This window comes from Acinonyx jubatus, chromosome X (assembly GCF_027475565.1).
Source record: "Acinonyx jubatus isolate Ajub_Pintada_27869175 chromosome X, VMU_Ajub_asm_v1.0, whole genome shotgun sequence".
Taxonomy (NCBI): Eukaryota; Metazoa; Chordata; class Mammalia; order Carnivora; family Felidae; genus Acinonyx; species Acinonyx jubatus.
This window is the reverse complement of record NC_069389.1, coordinates 85962987-85981015: the sequence shown is the minus strand read 5'-3', so window position 1 is coordinate 85981015 and position 18029 is coordinate 85962987. Positions and strand designations below refer to the sequence as shown.

Here is an 18029-nt window from a genome sequence, read left to right as displayed (position 1 = left end):
GAAATTTTCTGACTTGGCAATTGGACTGAAGATGGTAGGAAAGACACAAGTCCAATCTAGTATCATCATTTTCTATTTGCTAGGTTTATTGTGTCTACTAGGATGAATACAAGTACAAAGTCATATTATCAGCTCACCAATCCCTAAACCAAAGTGGTATCCTGGAAAAAGGATGAGAATAAGATTCCTGCTCTGCTTCTGCAACTAGCTACATCCCTCATCAATATTTCGCTTTCCTGTAAAATGATGGAGCTGGTCTCTGTAGTGGTTTTCAAACTTTTTGGTCTGAAGACCCTCTTACTCCCTTAAAAATCATTGAGAACCCCAAGAGCTTTTGTTTAGGTGGGTTATATCTAACAATATGTACCATATAAAAAACTGAGTAAAAAATAAAAATTAAAGAAAACTGAGAAATATTTAAAATAATTTATTCATTCATTTAAAATGAACAATAATGAACCGATTACATGTTAACATATGTTATACATTTTTATGAAAACGAATTACATTTTCCAAAAGTACAAAAAAAAAAGTACGAAGAAGGATTGTTTAGATTGTTTTACATATTTTTGGCAAATGTCTTTAATGTCTGCCTTGATAGAAGCCAGCTTCCTCATATCTGTTTCTGCATTCACTCTGTCTCACTCAATATGTTGTTTTGGTTGAAATAGTTGGGATCTCCATATCTGCTTCTGCATTCATTCCGTTGCAATATGTTGTTTTGGTTGAAATATATGAAGAAAATCTGGCTTCATAAAGGTATACATTTGGAAACTTGAGTGTTTTAATAGCCTTTTAAGATAATTGTGGATATTCTTTGATACAATGCCAAAGCTCTGTAAGTGGTAGAGTCTAAGGTTACTTGCAACACAGAATCTGAAACCTTACCAATTAACTATTTGTACTCAGTTACATTAAAACTCATTGATCTATCTTGCCTCTGAATGGATCTTTTATCCATGCATGATATGGTAACATCATGCACTAGTCATTTGGAAAATACTGGTCCACTGAGATTTACACAACTTACGAATGTTAACACATTTCATTATACAATATCAAAAAAAAAATCATATACATTAATATAGTTACCAATCTCATTAGAAAAGGTTAAGATTTTGAAAGCTGTCAAGCTCATAGTAGCAAATTCAAGTTTTCCAAAATTCTAGTTCTTACTTGAAAAGTTCAAATTTGTTTATTGGCAACAAATACTGAGAGTAATTTTCCTTTAAGTGATAGAGTCACTTTGCTCATTTTCAAGAAAATTCCTGCCAAATACCCAAGTCTGAATACCAACAGTTTGTCTCAGTTGTTCTTTCAATAAAAATGTGTTCCATGCAAAGATCAGCTAGTTCGAGCCACAACTGAATCAACTGCACACGTGCTTTCCCTAAAAACAATGACCTTACTGCAACATACAGAAGAGTTGTGTGTATACTTCCCATTTTGTCATACAGTATGTTAAAAACATGTGCACCTGAGAGTCAAGACTTAATAAAATTAACGCTACACTGAGACGATTCTTAATTAAAATTGGCTTTTTATCCCCTGAGAATATGAAGAATACAACTACTAGGACAATTTGGTACACTGCACTAGCAGTTTTACCCACCATCAGCGCAAATGCCAACACAGTGAAAAAGGCACACTTTGAAACCACTGACCTGAAAGATCTTTAAATGTACCTCTAGCTCTAAAATGTCTAGAATTATGTAAATAGTCACCATCTTCCATTTGTACAACTCTACAAAACATTAGTTTCTCTATTAAGTGATACATCTTACATTTAACAAATACATCAATTTCTTACAAATCTGCTATTTGTAAGGACATGCTCATGAGGTCATGCTCATGAGGACATGCTCATGAGGTCATGGAACAGGACCTATTTCTTCCTTGCTAAACTAACCTTGATTTCATTCAGATTTTCCCACTCTCCAACTTCTCCAGGCACCAATGTGCTTTGGGGGAGGGGGATGATTAAATCACTGGTCTAACTCTACTTTTATGGTCCTTCATTTGCCAATGTACTGGTATAAATATATCCATATAAAACAATTCTAACCAATGAGATATAAGGGGTGTTTTCCGAGTGGAGGTATGGGACTCTTGAGAAAGTTTTCAGTACTGAAAAAAAAGGACACAAATGAACAAACAGTTCATACTCTTCTTTACTGGTCATTGCGGTGTCTGCATGTGCTCTCTGGAACTGCAGCAGCCATCCTGCTAGTATGAAGGGAACTAATCTGAGAGTAAGCTGATAGGCAGAGTACGGCAAAACAGAAAGTGGAAAGAACCTAAGTCATTATTTGGCTGAATTAATTAACCTTGGAGATATTCTACTTCAAAACTTCTTGTGAAGTGAGCTAAAATTTGTCTTTATTGTTGAGACCATTGAACTGGTGTTTTCTACCACTTGGAACAGAAAAACCTTTATCTCATATAAAGACACTATTATGTCTATCCTTCATATACAGAAATGTTTTACGACATCAATTAAAAGATGAGATTATGGACAGAGAAGGACCTCTCTTCCTTTAGCAAAGTCCTAGAGAGCTCAAAATGCAGAATACGCTAAACAATCTCACTAGTGTCCGATTCTTAGTACCATTTCCCTCCCAAAGTTCCAAAATCTCCTTCCCTATCCCGTTAATGTCATATATACTATAAGAAATTTTGGATGCAAATCAGCCATTTCTCATAACATATAGGAAGAGTGTTATTTGACTGAATTATAAGATGATATAAATGCCAACAGAATTTCTTACAGTCCTATTTTAGTACTCACTGTCATAAAACCAATTCCATTAACCTGACTAGCACTTGCTCATAAATGGTGCTTAAGTCACCAAGTTAATAAGTAAATGTAATGTTTACATCGGATTCAGTAAAATTAAAAAGTAAGTTAAAAATTAAATTTAGCGAAAGCTTGTTTCCTTTATAACATTTGCCTTTGGTTGGCTTTGGTTAGCAAATAGCAAGGGATTTAAGATTCTCATTTCAACAGGGCAGCAAGTACCATTGCAGACTACACTTTTGGTTAAAGGCCAGCAGAAGCTGCTAAAGGAACAAAGGGCAGTTGGACCTGGATAGATTATGAAGGTAAATAAACTCAAGCATTGATGCATAAAATGAGAATCTGGTTTGTTAAAATTAAAGGAGCCTATGTATCAGAGATCACACTAAAGATACCTCTCCAAAAAACCTCAAGAAATACTGCTATTAAAAACAAATCTTTGTAATCAAGATTTAGTTAAGTGGCTGGGTGGTTCATTTATAATGTTAATTAGAGAGAATATATTTTCAAAAATTACTTCTGTTCCATAGTTGCTATTGTCAGAAGGGGATGAGATAATGGAATCATTACATTTTAAAAAGAAAATCATTAGAGGATAGGACCAAATCAACCAACCAACTGGCAATCAATTGAGCATCAATTCCATAGTCACTCTACTAGATAGAAAAAAAATGATTAAGGTTGTCTCATAGGCACTCTTATACACTACTGATAGGAGTATAATTGGTAAGACCATTCTGGAAAGTAATTTGGCAAGAGCAGATCTCTGTCATTCGGAAACTTAAAGTTTAGCTATTCAAATGCCACCTGGAAAAGCCATAATGCATAACAGTTTGTGATTTTACAGAGGAATACATTTGAATTGCACAAGCTACAAGGCTGGCATAAAGGCAATAAAGTCTCTTCGCTAGTGAGGAAACACAAGAAGGTAAAGTGGAAGTGGTACAAAATGGATGGGGGACCTCTGATCTCATATATACTTACAAGTTTGTTTCTAAAAGAGGAGATGGGGGCTGGAATAGCATCAACCCAAAGTGGGAAAAATAGATTAGCAATCAATGGGGGGGAAGGTCCTGGAGTAACACTAAGGGAGAGATGAAAGCAAGGGACAGAACTAGACAAAGACATGGCCATTTAAGTGCACACATCATAGGCAGCTACGGGTCAGGGCTGGTGAAGAGGGTGGGGAAGGAGAGCAGAAGGGGTTCCCACTTCAGTCGCATTCCAAAATTCTCCTAGGGAAGGAGGGATATCAATGGGTTTGAGGTATGTTATACCCTTGCTATGGCTAGGAAGAAGTCAGTAGGGGAGTTATTCATGGAGGGCAGCCTCCACCTTCTGTCCAGGGGAGAGATGAACAGGAATGTATGGTTCACAAAATTAAAATTTAGGCCCTTGAAGATGGATGGCCTAGGCAATTATAGTAAAGAGTTATCAAAGGATGGGCCAGTGGTGAGTGTATCTTTAAAATCAAGTTAAGTGACCAACCGCAGGACAGGACTATGGGCAGGGCAGTGGGAATTATTAAACTTTTCAGCATGACTTTACTTTTCTGTATTATCTATAATGTATTAAATAGGAACTGAGGAAAATCTCATGAGCAGGCTCTAGAACCAGACCATTCCAGTTCAAATCTTGGCCCAATCACTTACCAACTGCATGACCTTAGACAAGTTATTTAACTACTTTGTGGGCCCCAGATTCCTTGTACATAAAAATGGAAAGAGTATTACCTATCTAATAGGGTATAACACAGGAACTACTAAAAAAAAGTTAGCTATCATAATTTATCTGTTAATGTCATTTTTCTAAATGTCAGAGTCTACTATATATACCAAAGACTCTGAAAATACTTATGGCCTCTAACCCACTAATTCCCCATAAAGGAGGAAGTACTAAAAAAATAATACAAAATATGGAATAAGAATTGTTCACGGCAGTTTTTCTTACAATGGCTTTACAAACTTGAAATTTAAAGATATATTCTATACGGATACCTGTCTGGCTCAGTCAGTAGAACATGCGGTTCTTGATCTTCAGGGTTGTGAGTTTGAGCCCCACATTGGGCGTAGAGATTTTTTTTTCTTTTAATTTACAGGTTAGTTAGCATATAGTGCAACAATGATTTCAGGAGTAGATTCCTTAATGCCCCTTACCCATTTAGCTTATCCCCCCCCAAAACCCCTCCAGCAACCCTGTTTGTTCTCTGTATTTAAGAGTCTCTTATGTTTTGTCCTCCTCCCTGTTTTTATATTATTTTTGCTTCCCTTCCCTTATGTTCATCTGTTTTGTATCTTAAATTCCTCATATGAGTGAAGTCATATGATATTTGTCTTTCTCTGACTAATTTTGCTTAGCATAATACCCTCTAGTTCCATCCACATAGTTCCAAATGGCAAGATTACTTTTTAAAAATCTTTAAAAAAATATTCTGGGGTGCCTGGGTGGCTCAGTCGGTTAAGCTTCCGACTCTTGATTTTGGCTCAGATCATGATCTCATGTTGTTGAGATCATACCCAAAGAGTCCGGCTCTGTGCTGATAGCACTAGGCTGCTTAGGATTCTTTATCTCAGCCCCTCTCCCTCATGCGTGCATACGCAGCCACTCTCCCCCCCTCTCAAAATAAATACATAAGCATTTAGAAAGTATTATATAGAGGTACATGGGTGGCTCAGTCAGTTAAGCATCAGACTCTTGATTTTGGCTCAGGTCATGATCGCACAGTTCATGGGATAAAGCTGTATGTTGGGCTCTGCACCGGAGGGCAGGGAGCCTGCTTGGGATTCTCTCTCTCCCTTTCCTTCTGCCCCTCCCCTGCTTGCACTCTCTCTCTCTCAAAATAAATAAATAAATAAACTTAAATATATATATATATTCTATAAAAGTGAATAGGTAAATTAATTGTGGTGTTTATAAATATAAATTGTATACAGCCATTTAAAACTAGTATCTTTAAAGGAAGAATTTTAATAACATGGGGAAATGCTTGATAAGTGAAAAAGCATTAAGTTATAAAACTATATATAAAGTAATTCCAGCTTTTAAAAATTTTAACCAATATACTCTTTAAAGAAAAGATTAGATACATAAGAAGGAAAATCATCAAAACAACAATAGAGGTTATTTCTATGGTATTGGTAGAATTGTGGACATGTTTTTATTTTGTTTATAATTTTCTGTATTTTTCAAGTTTCCCATACTGAACATGTATTACTTTTGCTATCAGACAGAACCAACATGGAAATTGGTTGAACAAATGAACAGATATACAGTTCTTGCTTATGATTTAATAGGGAAAACAGATAAAATTCCATGAACCAAAATACTTGTAAGACCAAATATATTTGGACACTAGACAGGAAGAGCATAAATACTGCGTGTTCAAAGAAGTGTAAAATCAGTCATTGGTATATAATAGTAAGGGAAAGTTTAAGAGAAAGACTATTTATTCTCACTAGCATGTAAACTCCATGAAGGCCAGAAACTTGTCTATCTTATTTAGTTTTATCCACAGTATCTAGCACAAACTGATTTTGTGAACAGTACATATCCAAGAGTGTGGAAATAAGACAACATAAATACAATTCTTAAATACTTGTAAGTTGCTGAATAAATATCTGCTGGATGAATATAAACATCACACTGAAACTGAGTGAAGATTTAGATCGATAGGACTCTAATCAAAATGGAGAGGCAAAATATGTATGTAGTAATCAAGATTATAGAAAAGCTGACCTAGGCTACAATGGAGAACATATATTATAAAATGTAATGAAAAATAAGGTTGGATGGGGGGAAAGATAATGTTAGACCCTGAAAATCAGGCAGAAAATTTGAGAGTTAACGCAATAAGAAGTGGCAAGTCAATAGTTTGTAATCACAATAATGAAATCTTTAATTTATTCATTATTTGCCAAGTTATTCTAAATACTTTACATAACTCTTCTCATTTTATCCTCAAAACAATCTGTGACATAGGTACCACTCACACCCTTTTGCCAATAAAGGAATTTGACTCCAGAGGCCAAGCTTTTAAAGACTGTATAAGACCTCTCCAAAGCCCACGAAACATGTCTGAAGAAAGATACCAGAAAGCAGTGAGATTCGAAAACATCAAAGATGTGTTTTTATTCTGTGGTCTTGGACTGGAATCAGTGATGTAAGTACAAATTCATGTTGTTTAATCATATATATACAAAGATAGGTTGTAAAAAAATAAGATATAGACGTGGGTATGTATCTATGTTTTGTCTGTTGAGAAGACATAGATGCAATGACACCTCAATAGCAATGAGCACACCAAGCACCCAGGCACTGATCTCTAAATACCATTATCCAATAAAAGAATCAAAGCTCCCTGGAGAAACAGCTGATTCCAAGGCTGGGGCAGAGAAAGTAGAAAAATGAGGCTGGAACATCTTGTGGTACCAGAATGTAAGGCAATGCTCAAAAAACGATAGGGACACACTGAAAGGACACAGGAACCAACTAGAAGAGGCTCCTGTTAGCCAAAAATGGGGTAACTTCAGCCCAAAAAATAGCAAAATTCATTATAACTCATAGAATAAAACAAATATCCATAATTCCATACTACCTTAAATAACTGAATAAATAGATAATAAATAAATAGCAGAGAACATAAAGTTCTGTTACATTAGAATTCAATTATTAAATGCAGAAAATGTTAAAACCTGAAAATCACCATTTGGCAAATGTCAGAGTAATAATTATTCAGGCTAGAATCCTCAATAGATGCTAAAATTAGCAGGCAAGTATGATGAGAAACACTATATTTACATTGTTTCATAGTATCGCCCCAAACAGTCTCACGAGATCTGCTTACTTTGTAATTATGAAAAAGACAAAATAGTGACGTTATGGCATATAAACCTGGCAGACATAACATGAATCAAGTTATCAAGGTTGGATCTTGAGAAACTTAAAAGAAGACCATGGGGGAAGGGAAGGGGAAAAAAAGGTTACAGAGAGGAAGGGAGGCAAACCATAAGAGACTCTTAAATACAGAGAACAAACTGAGGGGTTGATGGGGGGTGAGGGAGAGGGGAAAGTGCGTGAAGGGCACTGAGGAGGGCACTTGTTGAGATGAGTACTGGGTTTTGTATGGAAGCCAATTTGACAATAAATTATATTAAATAAATAAATAAATACTGTATCAATAACATCAAAAAGTTAAAAAAAACGTTAACTCGAGATGAGGGAAGATGGCGGCGTAGGAGGACACTGGGCTCACCGCGCGTCCTGCTGATCACTTAGATTCCACCTACACCTGCCTAAATAACCCAGAAAACCGCCAGGGGATTAGCAGAACAGAGTCCCGGAGCCAAGAGCAGACCAGAGGCCCAAGGAGGAGGGTAGGAAGGGCAGCGAGGCGGTGCGCGCTCCACGGAGTGGCGGGAGGGAGCCGGGGCGGAGGGGCGGCTCCCCGGCCAAGCAGAGCCCCCGAGTCTGGCTGGCAAAAGCGGAGGGTACCAACAGAGTGTGTTCCGACAGCAAGCTCACTTAGCCTCTGGGAGGTCATAAGTTAACAGCTCTGCATGGAAAGCGGGAAGGCTGGAGGACAAAGGGAGGGAGAGATGCTGAGCCCCCGGACGACAGAGCTCAGTTTGGTGGGGAACAAAGGCGCTCGCCAGAGTCATCTCCCCCGCACATCCCCCAGCGAAAATCCCAAAGAGAACCAGTTCCTGCCAGGGAACTTGCTCGCTCCGCGCAAACACCCACCTCTGTGCTTCTGCGGAGCCAAACCTCCGGCTGCGGATCTGACTCCCTCCAGCTGCCACAGGGCCCCTCCTGAAGTGGATCACCTAAGGAGAAGCGAGCTAAGCCTGCCCCTCCTGCCCCCGTGCACCTTGCCTACCCACCTCAGCTAATACGCCAGATCCCCAGCATCACAAGCCTGGCAGTGTGCAAGTAGCCCAGACGGGCCACGCCACCCCACAGTGAATCCCGCCCCTAGGAGAGGGGAAGAGAAGGCACACACCAGTCTGACTGTGGCCCCAGTGATGGGCTGGGGGCAGACATCAGGTGGGACTGCGGCCCCGCCCACCAACTCCAGTTATACACCACAGCACAGGGGAAGTGCCCTGCAGGTCCTCACCACTCCAGGGACTATCCAAAATGACCAAGCAGAAGAATTCCCCTCAGAAGAATCCCCAGGAAATAACAACAGCTAATGAGCTGATCAAAAAGGATTTAAATAATATAACAGAAAGTGAATTTAGAATAATAGTCATAAAAATAATCGCTGGGCTTGAAAACAGTATAGAGGACAGCAGAGAATCTCTTGCTACAGAAATCAAGGGACTAAGGAACAGTCACGAGGAGCTGAAAAGCGCTTTAAATGAAATGCAAAACAAAATGGAAACCACCACGGCTCAGATTGAAGAGGCAGAGGAGAGAATAGGTGAACTAGAAGATAAAGTTATGGAAAAAGAGGAAGCTGAGAAAAAGAGAGATAAAAAAATCCAGGAGTATGAGGGGAAAATTAGAGAACTAAGTGATACACTAAAAAGAAATAATATACGCATAATTGGTATCCCAGAGGAGGAAGAGAGAGGGAAAGGTGCTGAAGGGGTACTTGAAGAAATCATAGCTGAGAACTTCCCTGAACTGGGGAAGGAAAAAGGCATTGAAATCCAAGAGGCACAGAGAACTCCCTTCAGACGTAACTTGAATCGATCTTCTGCAGGACATATCATAGTGAAACTGGCAAAATACAAGGATAAAGAGAAAATTCTGAAAGCAGCAAGGGGCAAACGTGCCCTCACATATGAAGGAAGACCTATAAGACTCCTGACTGATCTCTCTTTTGAAACTTGGCAGGCCAGAAAGAATTGGCACGATATCTTCAGTGTGCTAGACAGAAAAAATATGCAGCCGAGAATCCTTTATCCAGCAAGTCTGTCATTTAGAATAGAAGGAGAGATAAAGGTCTTCCCAAACAAACAAAAACTGAAGGAATTTGTCACCACTAAACCAGCCCTACAAGAGATCGTAAGGGGGATCCTGTGAGACAAGGTACCAGAGACATCACACAAGCATAAAACATACAGACATCACAGTGACTCTAAACCCGTATCTTTCTATAAGAACACTGAATGTAAATGGATTAAATGTGCCAACCAAAAGACATAGGGTCTCAGAATGGATAAAAAAACAAGACCCATCTCTTTGCTGTCTACAAGAGACTCATTTTAGACCTGAGGACACCTTTAGATTGAGAGTGAGGGGATGGAGAACTATTTATCATGCTACTGGAAGCCAAAAGAAAGCTGGAGTAGCTATACTTATATCAGACAAACTAGACTTTAAATTAAAGGCTGTAACAAGAGATGAAGGAGGACATTATATAATAGTTTCAGGGTCTATCCATCAGGAAGAGCTAACAATTATAAATGTCTATGAGCCGAATACAGGAGCCCCCAAACATATAAAACAATTACTCATAAACATAAGCAACCTTATTGATAAGAATGTGGTCATTGCAGGGGACTTTAACACCCCACTTACAGAAATGGATAGATCATCTAGACACACGGTCAATAAAGAAACAAGGGCCCTGAATGACACATTGGATCAGATGGACTTGACAGATCTATTTAGAACTCTGCATCCCAAAGCAACAGAATATACTTTCTTCTCGAGTGCACATGGAACATTCTCCAAGATAGATCATATACTGGGTCACAAAACAGCCCTTCATAAGTATACAAGAATTGAAATTATACCATGCATACTTTCAGACGACAATGCTATGAAGCTTGAAATCAACCACAGGAAAAAGTCTGGAAAACCTCCAAAAGCATGGAGGTTAAAGAACACCCTATTGAAGAATGAGTGGGTCAACCAGGCAATTAGAGAAGAAATTAAAAAATATATGGAAACAAACGAAAATGAAAATACAACAATCCAAACGCTTTGGGACGCAGCAAAGGCAGTCCTGAGAGGAAAATACATTGCAATCCAGGCCTATCTCAAGAAACAAGAAAAATCCCAAATGCAAAATCTAACAGCACACCTAAAGGAAATAGAAGCAGAACAGCAAAGGCAGCCTAAACCCAGCAGAAGAAGAGAAATAATAAAGATCAGAGCAGAAATAAACAATATAGAATCTAAAAGAACTGTAGAGCAGATCAACGAAACCAAGAGTTGGTTTTTTGAAAAAATAAACAAAATTGACAAACCTCTAGCCAGGCTTCTCAAAAAGAAAAGGGAGATGACCCAAATAGATAAAATCATGACTGAAAATGGAATGATTACAACCAATCCCTCAGAGATACAAACAATTATCAGGGAATACTATGAAAAATTATATGCCAACAAATTGGACAACCTGGAAGCAATGGAAAAATTCCTAAACACCCACACTCTTCCAAAACTCAATCAGGAGGAAATAGAAAGCTTGAACAGACCCATAACCAGCGAAGAAATTGAATCGGTTATCAAAAATCTCCCAACAAATAAGAGTCCAGGACCAGATGGCTTCCCAGGGGAGTTCTACCAGACGTTTAAAGCAGAGATAATACCTATCCTTCTCAAGCTATTCCAAGAAATAGAAAGGGAAGGAAAACTTCCAGACTCATTCTAGGAAGCCAGTATTACTTTGGTTCCTAAACCAGACAGAGACCCAGTAAAAAAAGAGAACTACAGGCCAATATCCCTGATGAATATGGATGCAAAAATTCTCAATAAAATACTAGCAAATCGAATTCAATGGCATATAAAAAGAAATGATTCACCATGATCAAGTGGGATTCATTCCTGGGATGCAGGGCTGGTTCAACATTCGCAAATCAATCAGCGTGATACATCACATTAACAACAAAAAAAAGATAAGAACCATATGATCCTGTCAATCGATGCAGAAAAGGCCTTTGACAAAATCCAGCACCCTTTCTTAATAAAAACCCTTGAGAAAGTCGGGATAGAAGGAACATACTTAAAGATCATAAAAGCCATTTATGAAAAGCCCACAGCTAACATCATCCTCAACGGGGAAAAACTGAGAGCTTTTTCCCTGAGATCAGGAACACGACAGGGATGCCCACTCTCACCGCTGTTGTTTAACATAGTGCTGGAAGTTCTAGCATCAGCAATCAGACAACAAAAGGAAATCAAAGGCATCCAAATGGGCAAAGATGAAGTCAAGCTTTCGCTTTTTGCAGGTGACATGATATTATACATGGAAAATCCGATAGACTCCACCAAAAGTCTGCTAGAACTGATACATGAATTCAGCAAAGTTGCAGGATACAAAATCAATGTACAGAAATCAGTTGCATTCTTATACACTAACAATGAAGCAACAGGAAGACAAATAAAGAAACGGATCCCATTCACAATTGCACCAAGAAGCATAAAATACCTAGGAATAAATCTAACCAAAGATGTAAAGGATCTGTATGCTGAAAACTATAGAAAGCTTATGAAGGTAATTGAAGAAGATTTAAAGAAATGGAAAGACATTCCCTGCTCATGGATTGGAAAAATAAATATTGTCAAAATGTCAATACTACCCAAAGCTATCTACACATTCAATGCAATCCCAATCAAAATTGTACCAGCATTCTTCTCGAAACTAGAACAAGCAATCCTAAAATTCATATGGAACCACAAAAGGCCCCAAATAGCCAAAGGAATTTTGAAGAAGAAGACCAAAGCAGGAGGCATCACAATCCCAGACTTTAGCCTCTACTACAAAGCTGTCATCATCAAGACAGCATGGTATTGGCACAAAAACAGACACAGAGACCAATGGAATAGAATAGAAACCCCAGAACTAGACCCACAAACGTATGGCCAACTCATCTTTGACAAAGCAGGAAAGAACATCCAGTGGAAAAAAGACAGCCTCTTTAACAAATGGTGCTGGGAGAACTGGACAGCAACATGCAGAAGGTTGAAACTAGACCACTTTCTCACACCATTCACAAAAATAAGCTCAAAATGGATAAAGGACCTGAATGTGAGACAGGAAACCATCAAAACCTTAGAGGAGAAAGCAGGAAAAGACCTCTCTGACCTCAGCTGTAGCAATCTCTTACTCGACACATCCCCAAAGGCAAGGGAATTAAAAGCAAAAGTGAATTACTGGGACCTTATGAAGATAAAAAGCTTCTGCACAGCAAAGGAAACAACCAACAAAACTAAAAGGCAACCAACGGAATGGGAAAAGATATTTGCAAATGACATATCAGACAAAGGGCTAGTATCCAAAATCTATAAAGAGCTCACCAAACTCCACACCCGAAAAACAAATAACCCAGTGAAGAAACGGGCAGAAAACATGAATAGACACTTCTCTAAAGAAGACATCCGGATGGCCAACAGGCACATGAAAAGATGTTCAGCGTCGCTCCTTATCAGGGAAATACAAATCAAAACCACACTCAGGTATCACCTCACGCCAGTCAGAGTGGCCAAAATGAACAAATCAGGAGCCTATAGATGCTGGCGAGGATGTGGAGAAACGGGAACCCTCTTGCACTGTTGGTGGGAATGCAAATTGGTGCAGCCGCTCTGGAAAGCAGTGTGGAGGTTTCTCACAAAATTAAAAATAGACCTACCCTATGACCCAGCAATAGCACTGCTAGGAATTTATCTAAGGGATACAGGAGTACTGATGCATAGGGCACTTGTACCCCAATGTTCATAGCAGCACTCTCAACAATAGCCAAATTATGGAAAGAGCCTAAATGTCCATCAACTGATGAATGGATAAAGAAATTGTGGTTTATATACACAATGGAATACTACGTGGCAATGAGAAAAAATGAAATATGGCCTTTTGTAGCAATGTGGATGGAACGGGAGAGTGTGATGCTAAGTGAAATAAGCCATACAGAGAAAGACAGATACCATATGGTTTCACTCTTATGTGGATCCTGAGAAACTTAACAGGAACCCATGGGGGAGGGGAAGGAAAAGAAAAAAAAAAGAGGTTAGAGTGGGAGAGAGCCAAAGCATAAGAGACTGTTAAAAATTGAGAACAAACTGAGGGTTGATGGGGGGTGGGAGGGAGTAGAGGGTGGGTGATGGGTATTGAGGAGGGCACCGTTTGGGATGAGCACTGGGTGTTGTATGGAAACCAATTTGACAATAAATTTCATATATTAAATAAAAAAAAAAAGGTTAACTCAAGTAAAGAGTCTTATGTGTCATATATACAAACATCAAAAGCCAAATAAAAACACAGAAAAAAATGTACACACTCTTACACAAAGGACAGGTACATACATAAATATATACACAAGACTAAAGTTGTATAGATAGTTGAGTAAATACAATTGGATATGATAGGTAAGTAAATTGGTAAAAACAACATATGTGAATTGGGCATATTAAGTAGAGTGCCACCATATACACATACCCTGTTTTATCACAATAGACATGCTCCTGAAAAGTTCAGTATACTTAAAATTATGGAAACTAATTAAAAGAAGGATAAAGCAAATCTTTCCTCAAAATAATCATCCACCACAAATTATAGTTGTTTTAGAAATCTAACTTTGAAAAGTTAGTTAAGATAAAAATGTGATTGTATAAAATCATACAACCTGCAGCAAGCAATTGCTTCTATATTGCTTTTAAATTATCTCTCTATATGTAGACCTACATATGGAGATCAAACTGATCTCTATTATGATCTTTTACTCTACCTCCAAAGCTCTTTCCGTTATGCCATGCTACTTCTCCCAACATCAGCAGGAAGAGATATAATCCCCATTATCATTTCCCTTTCAACTCTTGTGTCTCCACCAACAAAAAAAAAAGAAAAAAAGTAGCAGAGATCCAAACACTCTGAAGAGCAAATAAATCTTTACAGACCACATACAAAAGAGGCAGTATAGTACAGTGATTGAGGGTAAAGGATTTGGAGTCAAGGTGTCTCAATTCACATTTCCAGCTCCCCAACTTAATACCTCTGTGATTTTTTGCAAGATACTTAACCTCTATGATCCATAGATTCTTGATCTGTAAAGTGGAGATAACAATGATATACACCTCATAGGTCTGTTGTGAAGATTAAATATGATAATGTACATTACCATATTAGCACAGTGCTTGGCACATAGTAAACACTCAAAAATGTAAGCTACGGTAACAGTGTCAATAAATTCTTCCTATGGAGCCGTTAATTCATAGCATACTTCACAGGAAAAACTGTTCCTGGTCACAAACCATAATACCACCCTTAATGAGTTGTTGCCACTGGTCACAAGAGAGATGGTCCGTTTAAATTAGAGAAACCTATCCATCTACTGCACAAAAAACTCACTATCCATAAATCTAAGTGTGTATCCTACTGACAGTGAATAAATACAGGTATAATTACCTTTGCATAAAAATGTTATTTTCACCACTGCAAATGACCATTGCAATCTAAACCTGCCTTTTTCTCTTACTACTAGGTAAGTAACATAAAAGTTACTCTATTCCACCTAATAAACACTCTACTTAAAAAAAATCTTCCACATACTTGTGATATCACAATTTGGCATGACTTCAGGGATAAATCACTTAACTATGAAAAATGAAAGCAATTTAAGTTATCAATGGTCTTCCTGATATAAAAGTCCCAAGACTAGACTACTGCAGCCAATAATCAGTCAGCCCCAGTACCATCCAGTTTATTCTGGAGAAGGTCACCAATATCCCTGCACTAATATGGAGAGAAGATACAATTCAGATCTTTGAGATTAAAACATTTCATCTAACTAGGATATTGATGTGTGAAGCAGAAAAACCAAACCCCTGGCTTTATTACAGGCACAGTGTCCTAATGACAGAGAAATGGGATACAAAAATGATCTTTTAAAATTACATAGAAAGAAAAAGGAAAAAACTGCATGGTATCTTCTGTAACTACTTCATGAACACTCAACCATAAAGAGTCCAAGAAAACAAGCTTGCTCCCAAGTTTTGTCAACCATAAAAAGAGATCTCACTTTTAATATAAATTGATTTAATACAAATTGATGTATAGTATTGTTATACATACCTGCACAACTGGTATCTGGTACACATTTACTAATAGCAATGTCACATAAAAAATTTGAAATATTTAATCAAACATCCACAAAATCTTTGCCCCTGGCCAAATGCCATAAGCAGTAAGCACCATGATGTTTTTAAAGGTAACTATTTTCAACAACACAATTGTAGTTTCATCTAAAGGTCTATAAGCACTATCGAGTGGCAAAACTTTACCCCATTGAGATGCTCTGCATCCAAAAAGCAATTTTAAGTCATCTAATTGTTTTGGAGGCAAAATTACAAACGTAGTTACAAATACTTGATATTCATGGTTTTTCAGCAGATTTGCTATCATAATTATGCTGTGCTTAGAGTAATATGAAAGTTAGTTTTCATACCCTGAGTACACATTTTCTGGAGGATAAAAGAAGGACAATGTAATGTAAGGTATGCTGAGTGTATAGAGAAACCAGACAGCTAACTTAAAAGTGGACCCAGATAAGCCCTAACATAGCAGCTGCATATATAAAAAAGTGCCAAGTCACTCAACCACGTGAAGGCCTAAGCCATTCTCTCACATTAATGATCACTCAAATATAACTTTTAAATAATCTTTCACATACTTAATTCTTTAGAGGTTAAGTGAAATGAAGGATGATGGCTTCAGGCTGGAGAACACTTCTTTAACAAAGCCATTCATTCCTTCACATCTGCCTCTTCCCCAGAAAGAGAGTGGGTGGGACTACCCAGAGATCCTTCCAGGAGATATACTGGGGTTTTAATTCTCCATTCCTAAAAACTAAGTGGAACTTTTCGCTCTGTCATTTCACATGAGCATCCTCCTTCACTGTGCTTTAAACCAGAACACTTATTCCCGGGGGGAAAAGAGAATTCCTTTCCTTTAAACAGGTGATGGGCAAATTCTCCATTTGTTTAGGTGCCTTAGTTTTTTTTTTTTTTTTTTTTTTTAAGTAAACAACAAACAGAAACCCAAAACTTAAAATTAAAAAAAAAAAAAAAAAAAAGACGCAAAAAAGACCTGAAGCCTAAGGCCATCCGTCTGGATCTCCTTCTTCTCTGGTGTGTTACCTGAGCTTTTGCGATAAGAATGTCAAAAGGGGAACTAGGTCTCTACAGAGGCTTTCCCGGCCAGAGAAGGCAGATTCGTGCTGCTTAAGGAAGGGGCAAAAGGGAAGCACTTCCTGGGCGCGCTCAGCACTTTGATGGCAGCTGGATTCGGAAAAGCCTAAATATTAATACTACAGCCCAAGTTTAAAGAGTGTGTGGGTTGGGCACAACTAGTGTAAAGGTTAGCCGGCAGGCAGGGAAACCCCCGAGGGCGCAGGGTGAGCAGGAAAAGTTTCAAATACCCTCCAGAGCCTGGCGATCTGTTCACCGGCGTCCCCCAACCCCGGCCCCGCTCCGACCCCCGAGCGGCTAGATGCTGGAAAGCAAGTAGCCCCATTTTTAAACGTAAACCTCTCCCCCTGGGCTGAAGAAGGCTGGAGTTACCAACGTTGTAAATAATGTTTGCTTTTTGTTTTCCTAAGCAAGTAAGGGCAGACTGGAATTCCCTAGCCAAGGCCGAGGAGAAAGGAAGGTAAAGGGACAAAAAAGTAACTTCTGCGGGAGAGTGAGGTGACCGGGGGGGGGGGGGGGGGGAGAGGGTAGGGGGTGCATGGAGGGGGGGAGGTAGATCGAAGGACTTACCGCAGCCTCTGCAGGCTGCCCCCAAAGACTGAGGGCCAGTAAGAACAAGCCGGCAGCCAGGCTGATTCCACGCAGTTGCATTCTTCTCCGGCTCCCGCAGCTCCTTCAGCACCCGCACGAGATCCCTGGCTAGCTCGGACCAACTGACATAATCTTGAGGGTTTATGGGGAGAGAGCTGGAGTCGGAGACGGACAGCGAGGGTGTCCCAATTGGGCCCGTGGGCTTAGGTGAGACGAAAGCTTTTTAAGAGTTGAGCGGGGGTAAAAAAAAAAATAATAATAATAAATAATAATAATAATAAATAAATTTTTAAATTGGGGGGAAAAAAAGGAGAAGCTTTTCTTCCCTCCCCCCTCCCCTCCCCAAAGCCGATCTCTCGGGAGCACTTTTCCCTTCTGTCCGGACTTGCAAACTTTTTCTTCACGCAGGTCCCACAGCTCTACTTTCCTCCCTCTCTCCTCCCGCACCGCCCCCTCCCCACCAGCCCTGGGGAATTTGAGGATCACTCCGCCCCGGCTTTAGCCTGCA

At 39.0% G+C, this 18029-nt stretch overlaps 2 protein-coding genes across 7 annotated transcripts in view; one reads left to right on the top strand and one right to left on the bottom strand.

Moving 5' to 3' along the window:
* COL4A5 (collagen type IV alpha 5 chain) overlaps positions 1-17966 on the bottom strand; it is a 244877-nt gene extending 226911 nt beyond the window's left edge. For 3 of the 4 annotated variants that reach the window (XM_027054965.2, XM_053201532.1, XM_053201530.1), the window contains exon 1: positions 17501-17966. In XM_027054965.2, the coding sequence (XP_026910766.1) occupies positions 17501-17581 (81 nt within the window). In that variant the 5' untranslated portion in view covers positions 17582-17966. The remainder of the gene's footprint in view (positions 1-17500) is intronic. The other variant, XM_053201533.1, reaches the window with a different exon arrangement.
* The window catches only part of COL4A6 (collagen type IV alpha 6 chain), a 301144-nt gene continuing 300416 nt past the window's right edge, over positions 17302-18029 (top strand). For all 3 annotated transcript variants that reach the window (XM_053201527.1, XM_053201529.1, XM_053201526.1), the window contains exon 1: positions 17302-17390. In XM_053201527.1, coding sequence (XP_053057502.1) covers positions 17317-17390 — 74 coding nt within the window. In that variant the 5' untranslated portion in view covers positions 17302-17316. The remainder of the gene's footprint in view (positions 17391-18029) is intronic.